At 38.1% G+C, this 17,994-nt stretch overlaps 2 protein-coding genes across 2 annotated transcripts in view; one reads left to right on the top strand and one right to left on the bottom strand.

The window, feature by feature from the left end:
- The window catches only part of LOC108095561, a 103,558-nt gene that overhangs the window by 65,455 nt on the left and 20,109 nt on the right, over positions 1-17,994 (top strand). Inside the window, 2 exon segments of the mRNA XM_043207516.1 lie at positions 190-299; positions 1,265-1,430. Coding sequence (XP_043063451.1) covers positions 190-299; positions 1,265-1,430 — 276 coding nt within the window.
- Positions 8,128-9,925, bottom strand: LOC108095491. The gene is made up of 2 exons (XM_017196597.1): positions 9,787-9,925; positions 8,128-9,494 (listed from the first exon to the last, which is right to left on the bottom strand). Exons 1-2 carry the CDS (start codon positions 9,923-9,925, stop codon positions 8,128-8,130), a joined length of 1,506 nt encoding a protein of 501 aa, XP_017052086.1.

Here is a 17,994-nt window from a genome sequence, read left to right as displayed (position 1 = left end):
ACTTGCCATTCCAGCCACATTATGCCGATGGTTATGCAAATTAATGGGCATGCCAGCTGGCTAGCTGCTCCTGTTAGGTTTTTGGCTTTCTGGCATCCTGGCTTTATGGTTTCCTGGCATTTTGGCCACCGATGAATTGATTTGCCCATCAAACTGAGCGCCGTTTCCCCTCTTTTCCATTTTTTTCAGAACCATCGCCGCTGTACGACAACAATCACTATCATGAGGAGTGCCTGCGCTGCAATTCCTGCGGCCTGAATTTGACGGGGCCCAATCAAAAGAGGGCCAGGAGATTCAAGGTAAGTGAATTCCAAATCGAGAGAAAATAGCCTAATTACTTAGTTGCAAGTCAAGTCGTTAAAAAATCAGGCAATCTAGGTTAATCTCAGATTTAAAACATGCGTTCAAGAAATTTATTAACGAAACCATTTAGGGATTGGCTTTATAATAAAGCACAGATAATAAAGAATGTGGTTTGCTCGAAACTTTTGCATATGCAAACAAAATACCAGCTTAAATTAAGGAACTCAGAAAAAATTATGGTACTAATTTAGAAACAGAATTCCATTCACATACTGCTCTTTATAAAAAAAAGATTTATAAAAGCCTGAAAAGCTTGCCATTCTTTTATTTTTATTTTCTTAAGAAAGCAACTCATCCAAAATGAATTGAAACAAAAAAGCAGCTTTGAGAAATGCTTGTCTCATTAAGATTCACAGAAATAAATAAACAATGAATGATGTCGTTGTACTTTCTTTTTATTCGTAACAATAATCTCAAGAGTACTTCGAGTATACTAATTGGCTTCAAAAGAAAAAAAATCCTTTTAAAATCTTAAGCCTGCTAAATCTTAAATAAATACACAATTAAAAAAATATTCAAGCTTGTTCGTATCGGAGATTGCAACAATAAATAATAAGGAAGTGCCAGAGGTACGGGAAAATCGCAAAAATAATTGGCAATTGGGGAAATGTACTTATTTGAACTCATCTGAAATGCATTCGCCCATTTTGGCCCCATAAAGGCGAACTCATTACGGATGACGGATGCACGGCAAGTGGCTTAATCAAAATTACATATGAGACCCTCCACAAAAAAAAAGGAAAATAAAGAAAAATGAGTGTAGCACAAATAAATCATTTACGGCAAGAATCCAGGCAGAAATCCGTTGAAAATCCAGTGAACTCAAACACTCACACACCGACACACTGGTTTCTTATTTCTTATTTCTCGTTGTTGATTTTTTTGTCCGTACATCCTGCAGAACCAGATCCTGTGCGACCTGCATTTCGCGGACGTGGCCCTAATGGAGTGCTCCGATTTCATGCAGCAGCTGCGGAGCTTCAAGCCGCAATCCTTGGGCTGCGCGGTGGCCAGGCGCAAAAGTTCCACCACGCTGATATTCCCGCTTCCACCGCAAGCTTGCTCAGGTACGTACCACACACCATTTACCATACACCATATATAGCATATAGCTACATATATTAACATATATACATACGCCGGTCGGTGGGCACATTTCACGGGTATTATGGCCAAATCGGGACTGGGAATGAGTTTCGTCCAGCGGATACCCACGAAAACTGAGCTGAGGAAACTGGGGAGGAGCCGAGTATGCAACTCATTAATATTTAAGAGATCCCATTTCATATTAATGAAATCGCTGAGCCAGCTTAGAGGAATCGAAGTCAGGCAATCGACTGCTGACTAATTATTTAAGCGTATTTGGAAGTTGAGAAAACAAGATTTTCTTCTACTTTAATATTTTAAACTTCAGAGTATTAATTATTAGAAGAAATGTATTCAACTAATAAGAATTTCTAAAGACATTTTTTGACAAAAATTATTAAGCCTGTTATACATAGATAATTTATAAAAAAAAAGTAGCCACTTTGTATGCAAATTTTATAGATACCTCTTCTATAACCATAAAATTTTAACTGGCTTTAGATAACAGGAAAATTACCTAACAATTAATTGCAATGACCTCTTGTCGCCCAAGAGGTATTTTCCAAGGATATAGCCCATTCGAATAAGCAAACAACCCTTCTACAACACACACACACACACACACATATCTCTTTCTTTTTTTCTGCTTGCCCTGTGTGTGTGTGTGCGTGGCGTCATCATTATAATTCAAATGAGATTTGCGCGCACAGCAATCTACTTGCTTACACCCACACACACGCACAACCACTCCCACACACAGACACGGAGAAAGTGGAGAAGGGGGAGAAAGCAGAGAGGGGAAAGAAAGGGCAGGGGGAAAGGAAAAGAGAGAGAGAGGCGAGAGCGCCACGTCTACAAGTTGGAGAATGTTTGGCATTTTGCATAATAAAGTTGTTCAAACATATTTGACGTCACATTCGCACTAACACTCATACACACACACACGCATATCAACACACACAGAGCGACAGATAGAACCGCCATTTTTCGCTGACATAAACTTTCAATTCGGTTTTCATTTTACTTTATTTCCTTTCTTTTTTTTTGTATTTTTGTTTTTTTTTTTTTTGTACCAGCGCTCGCAAAACGATTTAATTAAAATCCCGAAAAACAGACAGAACATTTCTTAACATTATTTATCAGTTGCCTTGCATGAATTTCTGTATTTCTGTGTATCTGTATCTGTATCTGTATGCGCCGGCAGCAACGCAAAGTTTATTAACTGGATTTTTATTGCGAAACTTTTTGGCCCAGAACTCGGAAACCCGTTTTGGCGTCCATTTTAATTACATACAATATGCCGAAGTAAACGAAACGAGGCCCCGGAATCAGTTAAATATTATGGCCGAATGGTCGATGATGATGGAATTAACTTGGCATCCGTCAGCCGTCGTATTTCTGGATTTATTCAATGGTTTCACGACCAATTACGGCAAATCTGACAGAGAGGCCTTGCGAAATCCGCAGCCAGCGAACTTTGAAATAAATGGCCAATTTGCAAATGACCATTTGAATGTCCCTCGTTCAAAAAGCTTTCACATATTTTTAAGCTGTTTAAACAAGGAAAAAATAACTGCTAAAAATCCATTTTATTTGCATTTAAACACTGCTGAAAACTTTCAAAATATAAAAATATAAATTTTTTATATTAAGTTAGGAACTGCTTTTAATTAATAATATTCCCTTTTTTTAAGTTTGCAAAAAATGTCCGACAAATAAAGTGAGTTAAATGTGTATTTCCCACAAATATCAGTTCGCTTTCATAAAAGCAACAAGTTACACCATAAACACATATTTAGCAGAAATAACCCAGGAAAGCGGCTTTAACTAATACCTTAGACAGAAATATGAGTATTCAAAGCGTTTGAAAGCTGCAGCAAAAAAAAAGCAAACAATTTCTCGCTTTTATGCAACTGCAAAAACCCAAAAATGAATGCTTAACAAATGCACAAGTGCTCTCAAAGGCTTTTGAAATGTTTGCCAAAAACATGACGCATTTGAGCAGAAATTCATTTTATTAAAATCAAAGGTAGTGTAAAGATTTTGAGGTAACCGCAGAGCTTTGTTTTTGTATTGCATTTAGCTTGACATTTTAAAAGGTTATTTGTTATTTAGGCGGTTGTAAATCATATTTTGCCATGACACTTTTAAACTGTTGACAACCAGCAAATAGTTTAGTCGTCAAACTTGACACGATTCGCTTGCATTTAGCTTAGGAATTTCTATACACACACACACACACACATCCGCTTTCACATCCGCATCCGCATCCGTATCCCCATCCACATCCGCCTTTCCCTTTTGCACATGTATTAGTGCTCAGCTGCGCTCATTTGAAGCGACATTAAGTGTGCACTCGAGTAAAGTGATTTGATGCGTGTCGCATTCGACTATTCAAGTATTCGAGTGCAGCACTCGCTGCTTAGAAGCGACATCCCATATTTTCCCGGGGAAAAGTGAAAAGCCAGTGGCAACTGTTTAGCTACAAAGGCATTAAAAAATAAAGTGCACTCTGGCAGCAAACAACAATGAGTGCAATTCTCTGGACAACTAAATGACACGGAAAGGCAACAACTAATTTAGGGTATTAAAACTGCACAGTATTTTTAGAGTAAATGCTATTTATTTATTTTGGAGTTAAATTAAATTATTTATGGTAATCTGTGGGAAAATAAAACATTAGGTGCCATTAATTGTTGGTCAACAGCAATAAATGTGCAGCAAATAAATAATGCGAATAAATATAAAAATAAATCGGATTATGAGTCACACAGATGGAAACTTGTTTATCAAACAATTTTCAATTTTCAACCATTTGTGCTATGACCTCTCCAAAGGTAATTAAATTGAATAGAATACTAAAATAACTGAATGGCTGACTGAAACTCAATTTCACAAAGGACCTTTTGCCCTCGCAGAGTTTGAGTTTCATTTTGGGCCAAGATCGGATGCCCGGGGTCGTCAAATAGATTAAATAAATACAGTAAATAAATCATTTAGCGTCTCGCAAGTAACGTATACGCCACGTAGGTCACGGAGCACACGTTTATGGCCTAAATCGCGCAACAGAGTTATAAACACGTATTATATGCCATCCCAAATAGCAGTAGGAGCCCACGCTCAGTTCCATGTGAGTACGTGACAATTAAATTTATGAAATACTATAGCCCCAACCGACCCGGCCAAAAAAAGGCCAAAAGTCGACGACGAGTCCTGCAAATCCGAATCCGAGTTGAAAAGTCGCAGTTGAAGGGCCGCCGTTCGTTGAACGCGTCTCGAATTATCACACCGAAAATGGGCGCGTGACTGTTGCCAAAATGCTGGCAAGTTGGCCCATTAGCGGAAGTCAGCCAATACAATGATATCTTAGAAGGAAGCCAAAACAACTGCCCTCCATTCGGGCTTACTCTAAATGTATTTCCGGAATGCCCATTAACTCACTTGAGCCGAAAAGGTGTTTTATTGCAATCGAAGCCATTAAATTATCATATTTTATGACATATAAAAGTGTTCTCAATACCTTAACTTCATTAAAAAAATTATTATATTAAATAACAAAAAGGTGAAGCTAATAAAAAGTTACGCGGTGAAATGTAAAATTAAAACCAACTTAAATAGTTTCACCAAAGTTTGTACAAATTTGTACATCACTCTAAAAAAAAGCCAAACTTTAGTAAAATTTAATGTAACAACATGGTTATATATTTAATTATTAAAGCTAATAAAAGTTGCTCCCCTCAAAAAAAGTAGGCAAAACTGTCAAATTGAAAATAAAAGCTAACCAAACTAGTTTCACCAAAGTTTGTACAGCATTATAGCAAACTTTTAACAGAGAAAACTTTTATTGTCCTCAGGTTTTTTAATGATAGGTACTTTAAATTAAGAACAAAAAAAATGTGATAAATACAAGAGTGGATTTTAATATCCTGAGGAATGTTTTTCGAGCCTCGAGGCAACACTTCCTTCTTTATTCCCGGAAATATTCGCTGGATGAAACCATCTTGGCATTAATTTGGGCCAAGTCGTAACTTGGCTGGCAATAATCAGGGCCTTCAGCTCGAAGGCCTGCGTATATCTTCTATTATTCACTGCCTTGTCATCTGCTGTTGGCCATAAATTTAACCATGAATTCAGACATGAATTCAGCCATGCCCACGCCAAACGCCGCCCACCTGGATGGGCATTTACATTTTAATATGCATTATTAGCGGGATAATTGTTTGGGAATATTGCCTAAGAATAGACAGCCATAAAAACACGTCGAGCACCCCCCGCCATCAATTTGTCACTTTGCCATTCCAATTCTGGGTATTTCTGGGCTGGCCACGCCCCCTCCAGCGCCTCCATAATAAATTCAAAAGGCCGCCATGAACAAAAACAAAAAAAAAAAAAAAAAAAAGCAGAAAAAAATAAATGAAAAAATTGTCGCGCACTCTTAACGTTCATTTGTCAGCTTGGTTTCCTAGACGCCATATCCATAGGTTTTCCCCTCCATTTTAATATTTTAATATTTCCCGGCACGCATTTTTGTGTCTCACTTGTTCGGTGAAAAATGATTTTAATTTCGTTCTGCGACGTCGTTGTGTGGATTTTAATGAATGGGCTTGTAATAGCCACTCCCACCAAGTGAAAAAGGCAATTAATTAGAGAAACCGATTGTTTACGACTATGTTGGAAAATCTTAAGAAATATTACCAAAAACCAAACCATTTTCCATGGAACAAGGTTTGCCATTCGTTTGGGTTTTCTTCTCCTGAAGAATTAAGTTTAAAATTCTAAATTTTCGGTAACAATCTTATTTATGATTGCTTTTTGTCAGCTTTTACAAACTTTTAAATTCATAAGAATTCACAAATCAAATAGCAAAAACAACAAAATAACAATATTGCTCAATTTTAAACCATTACTAATTGAAAAGTAATGTCAGCATTGTGAAAGCATGAAACTACAGTTATTGTACGGAATTTAATATAGCTTTTCCAAGTTTTCCAAGTTGCTTCTACATTTTCTCAGCCCCGAAGACAAATCAAAGAAATCAATCCTTGCAATGTGGAAATCCAATAGTTGTTTGATTGAAAAGCCATGTTAGAATGGCAGCAAAATGCTATGCTGTTCCCCCCCATCCCGGCTTAAATTCAGTTTTATTTTTCCATTTTCCAGACACACACTTCGCACTAATTGAAAATGTTTACTGCAGGCGGGATTGAAAAGCACCGCAGGGCTTATTCGCAATTCGAGAAAATTCAAAGGAAATGTATGCACTTTATAAGCCATAAGGGAAACTTTTGTCGACTCCGAGGAAAATTCTTTGAGCGACATCGGCAAGTGTGAAAGAAAGGGAACTGTCCAATTATTTTTAGGCTTAGAGCAATCGTTTAAAAAAAATCACAACACAAGTGCAGAATTATCAGCTAAGTTTTGAAAATTTCCGCCTTTCATTGAACTCGAAATATGTTTATTCTCCTTGCAAATCAAAAAACCTCATAGCTTATGATAAAACTCAGAGCCCCAAATACAGAATTTCGTTGTTCATTCGTCACTAATTGAAAAATAGTTTTGTGAAAACCATACTGGGCGTATACGCAATGTGAAGCTGTTTTGTTGTCAACAGGAGGTCTTTGAAATCCCCGAACGACCGAATCAAAAGTCTTAAATGCCCAAGTAGACTGGCATAAATTCTCCGGTTCTCTTGGAAACTGCAATGTAAAGCAAATTAATTTTCTGCCCGTTGCAAGATGGAAAATAAGAGTGAAAGAGAAAGGAGATGGGGGAAGGGGGAAAAGTGGGTGTGGAAATCTGAAGTGGTTTCTTTACTGCGGCTTCTTTTGTCATTGAATTTTGCGAAACTAGAAATTCGGTTTAATTAAGCCGAAAAGAAAATGCCGCAAGGATTCTGACAATTAACTAGCTTCATCTTGCATTTATTAAACAATGGGATGTGTTTTGGCAATTTGGATATGCAATTTAGATTTGTTTTAAAGGTCAAATGAAAGCAAGGTTTTATAAAATGAAAATTGAAGTGCAAAATCACTTCAATATTTATATTATTTATTTATATTAGTTAAATGTTATCAGGTTTTTCTTAGCCACAAATAAATTGCTACAGCAGTTAAGGCAATTAAGTCATTTAATTTTATTATAAATGTTTTATTCAGCTATCGTAGTTACAAAAAGAATACGATGGTTCTTAAATACAGCATATTTATTATCTCTAAAGCTAAACATTTGAAATGCAGCTTTGAAAATAGAAAATATTTGCCAACAAATATATATTCAGATATATTCGGCTTACGAAGTACCTCAAAAGGTAATTCTTTTAATATGCACATGCAAGTAAAAACTAGCTATGTTCCTAAGGTATATCTAGGTTATACCTACTAAATGAAAGGAAATGTATATAATTTGCCCACGTGTGCCGCAATGTCGAGCCCCAAAAACTACTTGCTGCGACTAAGCTAAATGGGAAAAGCAAACTTTTGTGCCGCACTCTGTCAATAAGCAATTATTATCCTGCTGACGTGGCCACGGGGTCAAAAGGTGGCGGCACGTAGCCCGAAGGACACGTGGCCACCGATTTAAGCCTCTTAAATGTACCCAAAAAAAAAAAAAAGCAGCAGCAGCAGCAACAAAAAAAAGCAATAAAAGCGACAAAAGCGAAAAAGCAATTAAAATACATAATCAATACGCTGCTCCCCAACCGAGTTGCCGATGGACAGCCATTGAGTTGCGTATGAGTTGCTGCTGGAATCGCCGAATATTTGCATCCCTTATGGGCGGTGGATCCTTCAAGGTCTCCGGCTGGTCCACATGTCGATAGTGCTGCAGTTGCCCCAAATCCAAGGGAACCTGCTGCGGTGCACAGGCATCCCGCCAACTCAGGGCAAAGTGATTGTGCAACACGGTCACATGGGCGGTATTATGGAGGCACTTGGCCGCCAAATCGGCACTCAGATGATTGGCCACCCGCACCACGTGCCGCAGCATGTGAAAATGCCTCGGGATTTCCCCATCCTCTGGCAGTTCCTTGGGAAAGTACACGTTCCTAAAACAGTAGCCACTGCGAGCGGTGCAATTAACGTCCTGCGACTGCAGTTCCGCCAGCAAATCTGGCCAATTCCAGAAGTCGCCCATCGGCATGATCACCTCGTCCACATCCACCACTGCCAGGAAATCAAAATCGTAGAGATTCCTGTACAAACAATCGTTGTAGAGCATGGCTTCCACGAGACTCTTGCGAAATCTGGCGTGTCCCTTGATCTCGTCGGGAAAGTGGAACTTCCTCAGTTCGAGTAAGCCATCCTGGGCACTCGTGTAGTGGGCCAAGGTTCTCGAGGCATTCGGATGCAGCTCCCCGATGTCGTAGGCGGTTATCCGGCTGGCACCCAGCATTCGCATCAGTTCCAACCACTCAACCAAACGCTCCGAGGGATCCTCGTCCGGAAAGCGGAGGAACTTCACGCAGATTCCCGTTCGCAGGGGTCGATTTGGTTGAGGTGCCTCTTCAGCTGGAGGCTGCCACACCCGAAGAGCGTTCTGTGGCACAGAACACCTGCTGCCAAAGACCAAACTCACCAGCTGGGGAATCCTTCGGGTTGCCAGCTGAAAGGTTAGCAGAGTGGGATAGCCCACACCCTGTTTGTGGCCCCAGGAGGAGTACCAGGCCAACTTGGTTTCGCGGAGAGGTGTTATCTCCGGCTGGGTGTCTCCTTCGAACCACATCTGCAGATGGGTCTCCGGATAGGGACCCGTGCACGTGGTCACCATTCCGAGGACGACTATTTCCGGTAGGCGGGGTCTTCGGTCGTAGTACGCACCGTACAGGTAGTAGCTCAGGTTTCCGGTTCGCGTGTGCTGGAAGTACGGATTCTGGAAGCGCAGATTCTCGTAGCGGGGATACGGAGCACACTCGGGTCCCTTTGCCCAGCCCTCGTCCTCGTTGCCCCGCAGCAGCGACTCCAAGTCCGTGTCCTCCTCCGGCCGGAAGTCATCCTCCAGCCTGCTGATGGGGTCCGATTTCGGGACTCTCTGGGAGCCAACTGCTGTTGCTATTAAAGTGCATTCATTTTAAAGATTTTAATTTTGAGCTAATTGAATTGAAATATTTATCAATTATATTAATTAGTTCTCTGCCAAATAAAATAGATTATCAATTATGCAAGAAATATTCTAGTAATTTTAAGTAAAAAAAATTTAATCATAATTACTTAACATCTTTCTTATGATGTACTATAAAAATTTCAATAATATTACAATAATATTTATGTAATTTAATTTAAATAACCATTGGTTTAATTAGAAGGTTCGTACAATTTTTGTTTAAGAATAACAAAAACCTACCATTCTTGATCAGAGGTTTGTTCTTGGGGTTAAAGGGGTTCTGTGGCGGTCCCGTTATCCGGAAGAGCAGCAAGAGGAAGAGAATGCCGAAAACTAAGAGCAGAGGCGTCCTAAAAATGCGCAGCTGATTGAAGACCATCGCGAATCGAACGAAATTGTCTACTGAAATTCATTTACTTCTGCTGCAACTACTTAACTGAAATTACTAAGTGCAACTGCCAATATTCAGAGCCTATCGCAAATGTAAAAACACAAACAATGTGCAGTTTTCTTGGTACAATCATGTGCAACTAATTAGCTTGGTCAAAAAATGTATATTTATGTGAATATATGCATATGTGCATTTAATAAAATACTTCAAGTTGTTAACATGTTCTCGCAGATATGCACTGCGCTGTAAAATAAAATTGAACAGCTGCTTAAACAAAAAAAAATTTGAAAGAAACACAATTTAGCAATGTTATTATTTGCAATGCTGTTCGTATCTTCCTCAGTTTTTTGACCTATTTTAATGACTTTTTGTTGCAAGTAATTTATCAGCAACTGTTTCTTTTAAACAAGGAAAGATAGGCATCTCTATTATCTTATCTCAAAGAGTAATTATGCAATTCCATTTTTTTTTTTAAATATGGAATTATGATATGTTTGGTATTTTGTTAGAATTTGTATTTTAAACTCATTAAAAGTATAAATAAAATACATATAACGTATTATTAATAGATAATTACATCCACTCATTTTTCAAGCTACGAAAATGTGTAAATAATTGGCCCCGAGCGACAGGAAAATAAGATTAAAGCACATAAGAGTATAATGCTGATATTTTATGCATATAAGCCCGCACTTAGGCCTTAAAAAATCCATAAAACACAGAGGCAGCTTTCGCCGTACGGCTTAATTCCGAATACAGTTTCTCCACTCAGATTAAGTTGCTCATGTATCGGAAAAAGTGGCCAATCGCCGGGTGGAATTTTCCGAGGGGGAGGGAATATGAGGAGTGGGCCTTAACAAGCGGCAAACAAGTCAAGTTCGATGGCTGGAGACATTATTATTATTGTGTGCGTCAACGTTAACTTGGCAATGGCCAGAATGACAAAAGCACTGCCCGTCGGCTGAAATGTGAGCGGAAATTGAAAGGGGGTTGGGGATATATGTGCGAGATATATATACATATATGTATGTATGTATATATATATCAGCGGGAAATGGCAGTAAACCTGGCGTAGGCAGCACCTGCATTAAATTATTGATTCGATTTCGCGCGCGGTTCGTTTTTATTGTGGCAAACTTTTTGTCTGAATGAATTGTAGCCGACCGGCATTGTCAAGGTTTGGGTCCACCCTAGGCAGACACTCACCAACCCACCCGCCCACACACAAACACACACACACACGCACACCTTCCTGTCTGTCAGGCTGTCACGTTAGGTTTCCAATTCCTGCGAATGTGCGTGTGTGCGTGAGTGTTTGAGTGTTTGTGTGTACGTGTGTACGTGTGCTCGGGGGAGGATGCCACGCCCAGAAACAGCATAACAATAACAAACATAACAGCAGCAGACAGGCAAAAATTTATGTGCGCGACGACGAGCGTTTCCTCGAATGTGTGCACAGGGAGAAAAAATGGGCAACAATAAATATATAAAAAAAATAGTAAAAAATAATGGAGATGAAAATAGAAAAGGATCCGACAAAATCAGAAATATTTAAATATAAATACCTATATATTGATTCATTTTAACAAATCAGGTAATCAATTAATTGCTAAAAGATTATATTTTATTAAAAAAAAATATGAGTTGAAATAGGTTAAAATAGGAGATAATAGCTTGTAATGGGTATATTACCAAGATGTTAACAAATTCCTCCAAGCAAAACCACATTGCATTCATTTATTGTAAATGCTACTTCCCCTTACCATTTAAGTTACTTATTTCGCTCAGTGTAGCTACGTGCACGTTTACATGTGTATGGCAAACAAGACATAATCAATCACTTAACCCAAAAACGCACACCAAACGTTCGTTTCAATTAAAGTTTCGTTTTCATTCACTTAGCCTGGAAAAATAGGATGGGGAAAAGTCCAGGAAAATGGGGAGAGTAAGCGAAAAAAAAAAATAGCAAAATCATTTTATGCACTGGACGATATTGCCGGGGGCAATTATCCAGATTGCAGCCAATGATTAATGAAGGGAAAAGTGTTAGGATAACGATGAATCATTCATTTTGATGGGAATAACTTAAGTTCGATCTATTGGGATTAGGGTTTCTATTAGATGAAGTTTTTGTTGTCTAATCATTTTGTATATTAATTATTGCCTTTGCCTTTCATTAAAAATTCATTTATTTTCTAATTAATATAGATAATATAAAAATATAAATACATAACATGTATAAAATAAAAGCATTTTCTTAGTAAAGTGAATATACCCCAATGTAGTTATTTATATTCTTCCCCATTATTCATATTATTGGCTCAAATTGTAATTTCCTAATTTAATTTCCTAGAAATTAGTATTTCTTTTGGCAAACTTTGGCAATTGTAATTCAAATGTTAACTTATTTCGAAAGTGTTTTTGCATACACGGCATGGAGTAAATTGGAATAATTTTTGCCGCAACTTTGATTTCATTTTCGTGGAAAATGAGGAAAATGAGAGATGGGTGGTTGGATGGGTGGCCTGCAGTTGGTTGGTTTTTACTTACTTTTTTTTTGGTGGGTCAGTGGTTTTCTTTATCGGCGAACGTTCGCGACGGAAGCTTTCAATTTCCGCTGGCAGCACTTGCTTTTCTATATGGATTGTATGGATGGCTCCGGTCGTTGCTGGTCTCGGCCAGTTCTTCAGTTCCTTTTCATTGAACACTTTTCGGCGCACATAATTCGCATATCGGGGAAAAATCAAGGAAATAGGGAAAACCACGAGGGGGAGGGAGGTGGAGAAATCATGGAATCTGTTGCGTACTTTTCGCCACTGTTGCTGTAATTGAAGCCATGACGCAAGCGAAACTCGCTCCCAGCGCAATTTCAATGCCTTGCCGCGATTTCCCTTGATTTGCCCCCGATTTTCCCAGGGAGAACCGCGCAAGATTACTCGCTCGAAAGTAATTTGTTTTCATGCGACATGAAAAGTCTGTTCGCGACAAGGATAAGGAAAAAAAAAGTGTAATGCAAAACGCCAGTGAGGATGTCCTTTAAATGATGGCGGCCATAGATGCCAACCAGCCCAGATTATCGACTGCCAAGCAAGCCTTTCCGACAGCCAAGTAGTATATATTGTATATCCAGGCATATATAGAAAGAGATATAGCATAACGTAACGTGTAACGTAACGTGTTACGTGTAAATAAAATGGCAAGAGGCCAAGGGCCACCTGATCTGCACTCAAATCACATTTTGTCACACATTTAGCATAATTTAGCACTTCATTTGCGAGCGGGAAGAACCGCGACAGCTGCCTGGGCCAAAACTTTTCAACTTTTCAACAAGAACACGCCTCTCCGCGGCCAAAAAGATATATGGATGTGGGCTGGCATTAGGTTGCAAAGTGATTATGATGCCCCTGGCGACATGTCAACAGGCAGCGAATTTACCCCCAAGAACTGAAATCACTAAGAAAAAGGGAATAGGGGGAAAAAGGTTTCGCTTTTGAATAAATTCTGCTTTGCAATAAATTGTTAAATTATTGCATATCCTTAAAAATTTGTTGGAAAATTTTATTAAGCATCTTATTAACGCAAACAATTATTTAACTCACCAAAAATATTATAAAACAAAATTACATTTTAGATAGAATATTGAATGCATTTACCGGAAATAAATTTGTTCTAGCTTCAATGCAAACTTAAATTTAAATTTATTTGTTATCTTAGTATAAAGATTTCCTTAAAATAAAATTATAAATTAGATTTTCGTTGTGTGTACGCCACTCTTTCAATGGAAAATTGTCAGGGGCAACAAATTCCACCTGCGATGACACGAATCTCAACATCAAAAGTACACATTTTGTGCGGTTGGCTTGCCTCACTTTCACCTTTCACCCTCTCTCCCTATCTCTCTCTCTCTCTTGCGAAATTCCACACACGAGAAAGTCTGGCGAAAGTTTTTGTTCTGCTAAAAGAGCTTGAAATTACAGCCCATATATGATACAATAAATGATTTTATGTGTGATTTATGTTTCACTCATCGGTTTCTATTCGTTCTCTCTCGTTGCAGGTAAATTGAATGGAAAGTTAAGTGGAAAGTGAAGAGTGAACAGCGTTGCCAGGATAAGTATTATTTAAGTTAATTTGTGAATTCAAACGAGGAAAGGTATCCTAATCAGATTAATTGTATATTGTGTATTTAGAACAAGACAAGAATAATTTAGGATCTAATAGAGCAGGATTTCTCTCTAATAAATATATTATTGCTGAGCTAATAACATTTTAAAGAACTTTATCCTAATATGATAAGTTGTACGGTTTTCAAAACTCACAAAATAAGAGGAAAGAAATAAAAACAAAGAATAAATTAGTTTGAAAGTTTCTTTAAAAGAAGAACAATATTGCTGCGTTACATAAATAATAAGTCTATTTATTATAACATAAATGCTAAATTCAAGTCAGCTTAGTTTAATGTCGAACTATATTAAATAGTTTAGGGAGTTTCTATTAAATAAAAACATTGTTTGGTTAGTGAAACCCTTAAAAAATGTCCATAAGCTTGAGGCCGTGCTCTGTGCGCCGTAAAGTGCTCTCAAAAATTGCATTTCGGTGGTCGAGTGCCGGCATATAATTACGATAATACCGCCTGAATTGGGCAGATCGTTATGCCACTCGACCACCCACACTAATGCGCTTCTGAGGAGGGAACACGGATGCATGATGGCATTCTGTACGTGTGTGTGTGGGTTTGGCCGACATTTGCATTTTGGACTCTGGCCAACCGCAAAATTGCCCGCCAATGGCTCTTTAGGACGTGTCCGGTCGGCTCTCTGCGGCTTATTGGCCAATTTGTAACTTGATTAACAAAAGTGCATGAGGTCAGCGGGTCGCCGATGATCATTAAGATCATTGTGCAACTCCAGTGTGGCACTTTGTGCGGCTGAATGTGGCAATGTCAGCCAGCAGCGGCACACTTCGCAATACGAAATACGAAAGCGCAAAATACCAGCACTTTAAAGGCCATAAACCTTAATTGCTGATTACGCGGGCAACGCACACACACACACACACCAGCACACATACACACACAAAAGATGCGAAAATATTTCAATAATCTTCGCGAGCTTTGTGGAAAGTGATGCCAAGGATTTAAGGAGTATGTGCAACTCAAAGTTGAGTTTTAAAAATCGATTTTGATTTCATAGAAATTAGAAAAATACTTCTAGTGACCATTAAGGTATATGGATAATACTTTAATATTTTAAAGCTTATTTCGAATTAAGAAACCCATTGCTTAATTAAATAACTCTTAGTTTTTAAGAACAAAATACAAATTATTTATTTAGCTTTTATTCTAGCTTAATCACAATGGTTAAAACCAGTTTTTTATATCAATAGTAATGTTGAAAACTATTATTTTATTTATTAAGCTATAATTCCAGTTAATCACAGGGCATCTGCCATTCGAGAGGGGCGTCCATTTAATGGGAGGGTAGCGAATAATTTGAAAATTGAAATTTTCCTCACGTACTGAGCGCCGGCAGCGACGTCAGCGCAGCATCCACTTGTCAACATGAATTTCCAATTTTCTCTTTTCCCACTCCACAACAGCATAAAGCAGGCATTGTTCAAATTTTATATACGAGTCGAGTATCTGTGTGTGGAAAGGACCCTCTTCATCTCATAATCTGGCCACAATTGGTTAAATCAAGTTGACATCAAAAGTGCATCATTTACTTTGTTTTATCAAATGCTTTTCAAAATGTATACTTTAGTTCTTCATTTTGTAAATATAAAATGTTGGTTGATTTTATAAATATTTCTATTTATGTAATACAATTAATTCAGCATTGGGAATTGCAAATTAAACTACTTTAATCTAGGGCATTTTTAGTTCGTGGTTGGATTTGATTTTAAATTTATTTCTGCGCTTTGTTTTATCATCACCTTTCACCCTAAATACATTTTTGGGCTTGATTTGCTTTTTGTCCAGTCAATGACACCGATTTCCCGGAAAATGAAAACGAAAGAGAATCATTTGAATTCATTATCGATGGCAATGAAATGCTAATTCAATCGATGCTTCAAAACGAATCAAAACAAATAACAAAAAAATATGTGGCAAAACTGCTAAGCGATTTCGGCTTGTCGACTAATTTACATAATAAAGTGGAATAGCATTTGCAATCAATTTAAAATTATACCACCTAATAATACTATTATGCTGATTGGCATAACTTTTTATTAAATATTTCACGGCAAATGAATTTATCGAGTGGCAAATTGAGCATTATTTTATTTTATTTATCTAACAAGCTGCGTCATCAGGAAGATTTTTAAGGGGTTTCAAAACCGAAAGAAAATACATTCCCCATTGAGATAAAATTATGTTTCCGAAAAGATTTCCATAAGATTACTTATTGAATGGCACTTTTTCAAAGGCAACTCAATACAACTTATATTTCTGATTTTAAAAGTTGGCTTAGACACACAAATAAATTTGCAAAAATTTTCTAGAGTGTTTATTGATATTTTAAAGAAAGTGTCACTAAATGTGAAGAAATTCTAGACGATTTGTGAAAATTTATGAATGTGCCCGAGCTTGTCTTTATCCAGAACATATTACTTTTATTTTTGGGTTATATGTATTTTAACTTCTTATATTTTAATAACATGATTCAGGGGAAACTGGAAAGTAGTTCTAGTTCAAAGTTTACGCTTTAAACAAACACTGTGACTATTATTAAAACCAGAAAAATCTAATTTTAAAAGGTTTTAATAATTAAAAAAATGAAATTGTTGACGATACCGACGGCAGAGGTCAGCCTTAACCCTAAAAACGGGGTCAAAAACTCTTTCGCCAACCGCTGGGTAAGCGTTCTGTGACCAATTATAATTTACAACGACCCCCGGCCCCAAAAATTCATAGGAGGTGGGTAGGGAAAGGGGGGGAGGTGGGAAATATATTCCCCAGTTGCTGACACGTCAAACATGGGCCGTAGTTTTACGGCGGAGCCCAACGCAAATTTCTGGTCTTCATTTTGATTAAACGCAAACAGGGTGGCACGAAAAAATTAGTTGGCTTTTATGCAAATGCATGGCGGCCTCCCCCGGAATTTTCCCGGGGGCAGAGTTTTCGGCCATTTGACTGCTCGTATCGTAAAGGCCGAGAGGCTGCTTCCTATCGCTTCCATCTGCAGGTAACCCCTTGTCAGGGCCGCCGGAAAATCAGCGGGGAAAATCGTGGGAAATGAGGCGGGGAAAAGTCGAGGAGAAAGCGCCAGCTTCTTTTTTTTCTGCTCCATCTTCTTTATTATCTTATCCGCTTTCTGTTATTTGATATTTGCGCTTTAATGAATTTTAATGCTTTCATTTCTTTTAACGGACTACGCTTATTTTGCTTCTTTCATTTTTTTTCTCCCTGCTTCGTAAATTATTAATAAGGAATTTTTTTCCGCTTACGCTTCAGTTTTTTTCGGGGTTTTCCCTGTTTTTGGGCAACAGATTTTAATCGTTTTAAAATTTGTTTTCCTTGACTCGAAGTCAAGGCCACAACATCCAAACAACCAAGCTACCCAGCCACACACAGACAGCTACACACGCACACCATCGCTCACAGGCACCGCGGAGAAAATATCACGCATACGCCGCGTTGTTTCGCTGCATGTGAGAGAATTCCGTGGCTGGCATCGCCCGCTGTAAATTGTAATCATCAAAGCGTTTTCTCAGAGCCGCTTGGTGTTACTTCTTACAGTGAGTGTGCCAGTCCGTACACAAAGAGAAAACCCCATATGAAACCCCCTTTGAACAACCAGTAAAACTCCCAAAAAGAACAAAAAACCGAACACTGACGAAAAATTAAAGAGAAGGAAATCGAACTTTGGCATGCCGAAGTTTTCATACCCTTGCAGTTAAAAAGGAGCGGGTTATTTAACTTAGTTTAATGAGGTCTTCCAAATGTAATTAAAATAATTTGTAAGAATATGTATCAGTATAACGAATTATCTGAAGTTAAACATAAAGTTGTCCGATTTAAAAATACATTTTAGTTTCCTTATGAACTGCTTAGG

The sequence above is a fragment of the Drosophila ficusphila genome, unplaced genomic scaffold (genome assembly GCF_018152265.1).
Source record: "Drosophila ficusphila isolate 14025-0441.05 unplaced genomic scaffold, ASM1815226v1 contig_198, whole genome shotgun sequence".
NCBI lineage: Eukaryota > Metazoa > Arthropoda > Insecta > Diptera > Drosophilidae > Drosophila > Drosophila ficusphila.
The sequence above is the reverse complement of the archived record's forward strand: the minus strand, read 5'-3'. Positions and strand labels throughout refer to the sequence as shown.

What these genes read in the sequence shown, in the direction of transcription:
- LOC108095491 (XM_017196597.1), bottom strand. Translation starts at nt 9,925, where the DNA reads ATGGTCTTCAATCAGCTGCGCATTTTTAGGACGCCTCTGCTCTTAGTT. An exon ending in CAAACCTCTGATCAAGAATG is followed by an intron (nt 9,495 to 9,786) that starts GTAGGTTTTTGT and finishes GCACTTTAATAG; the next exon opens with CAACAGCAGTTGGCTCCCAG.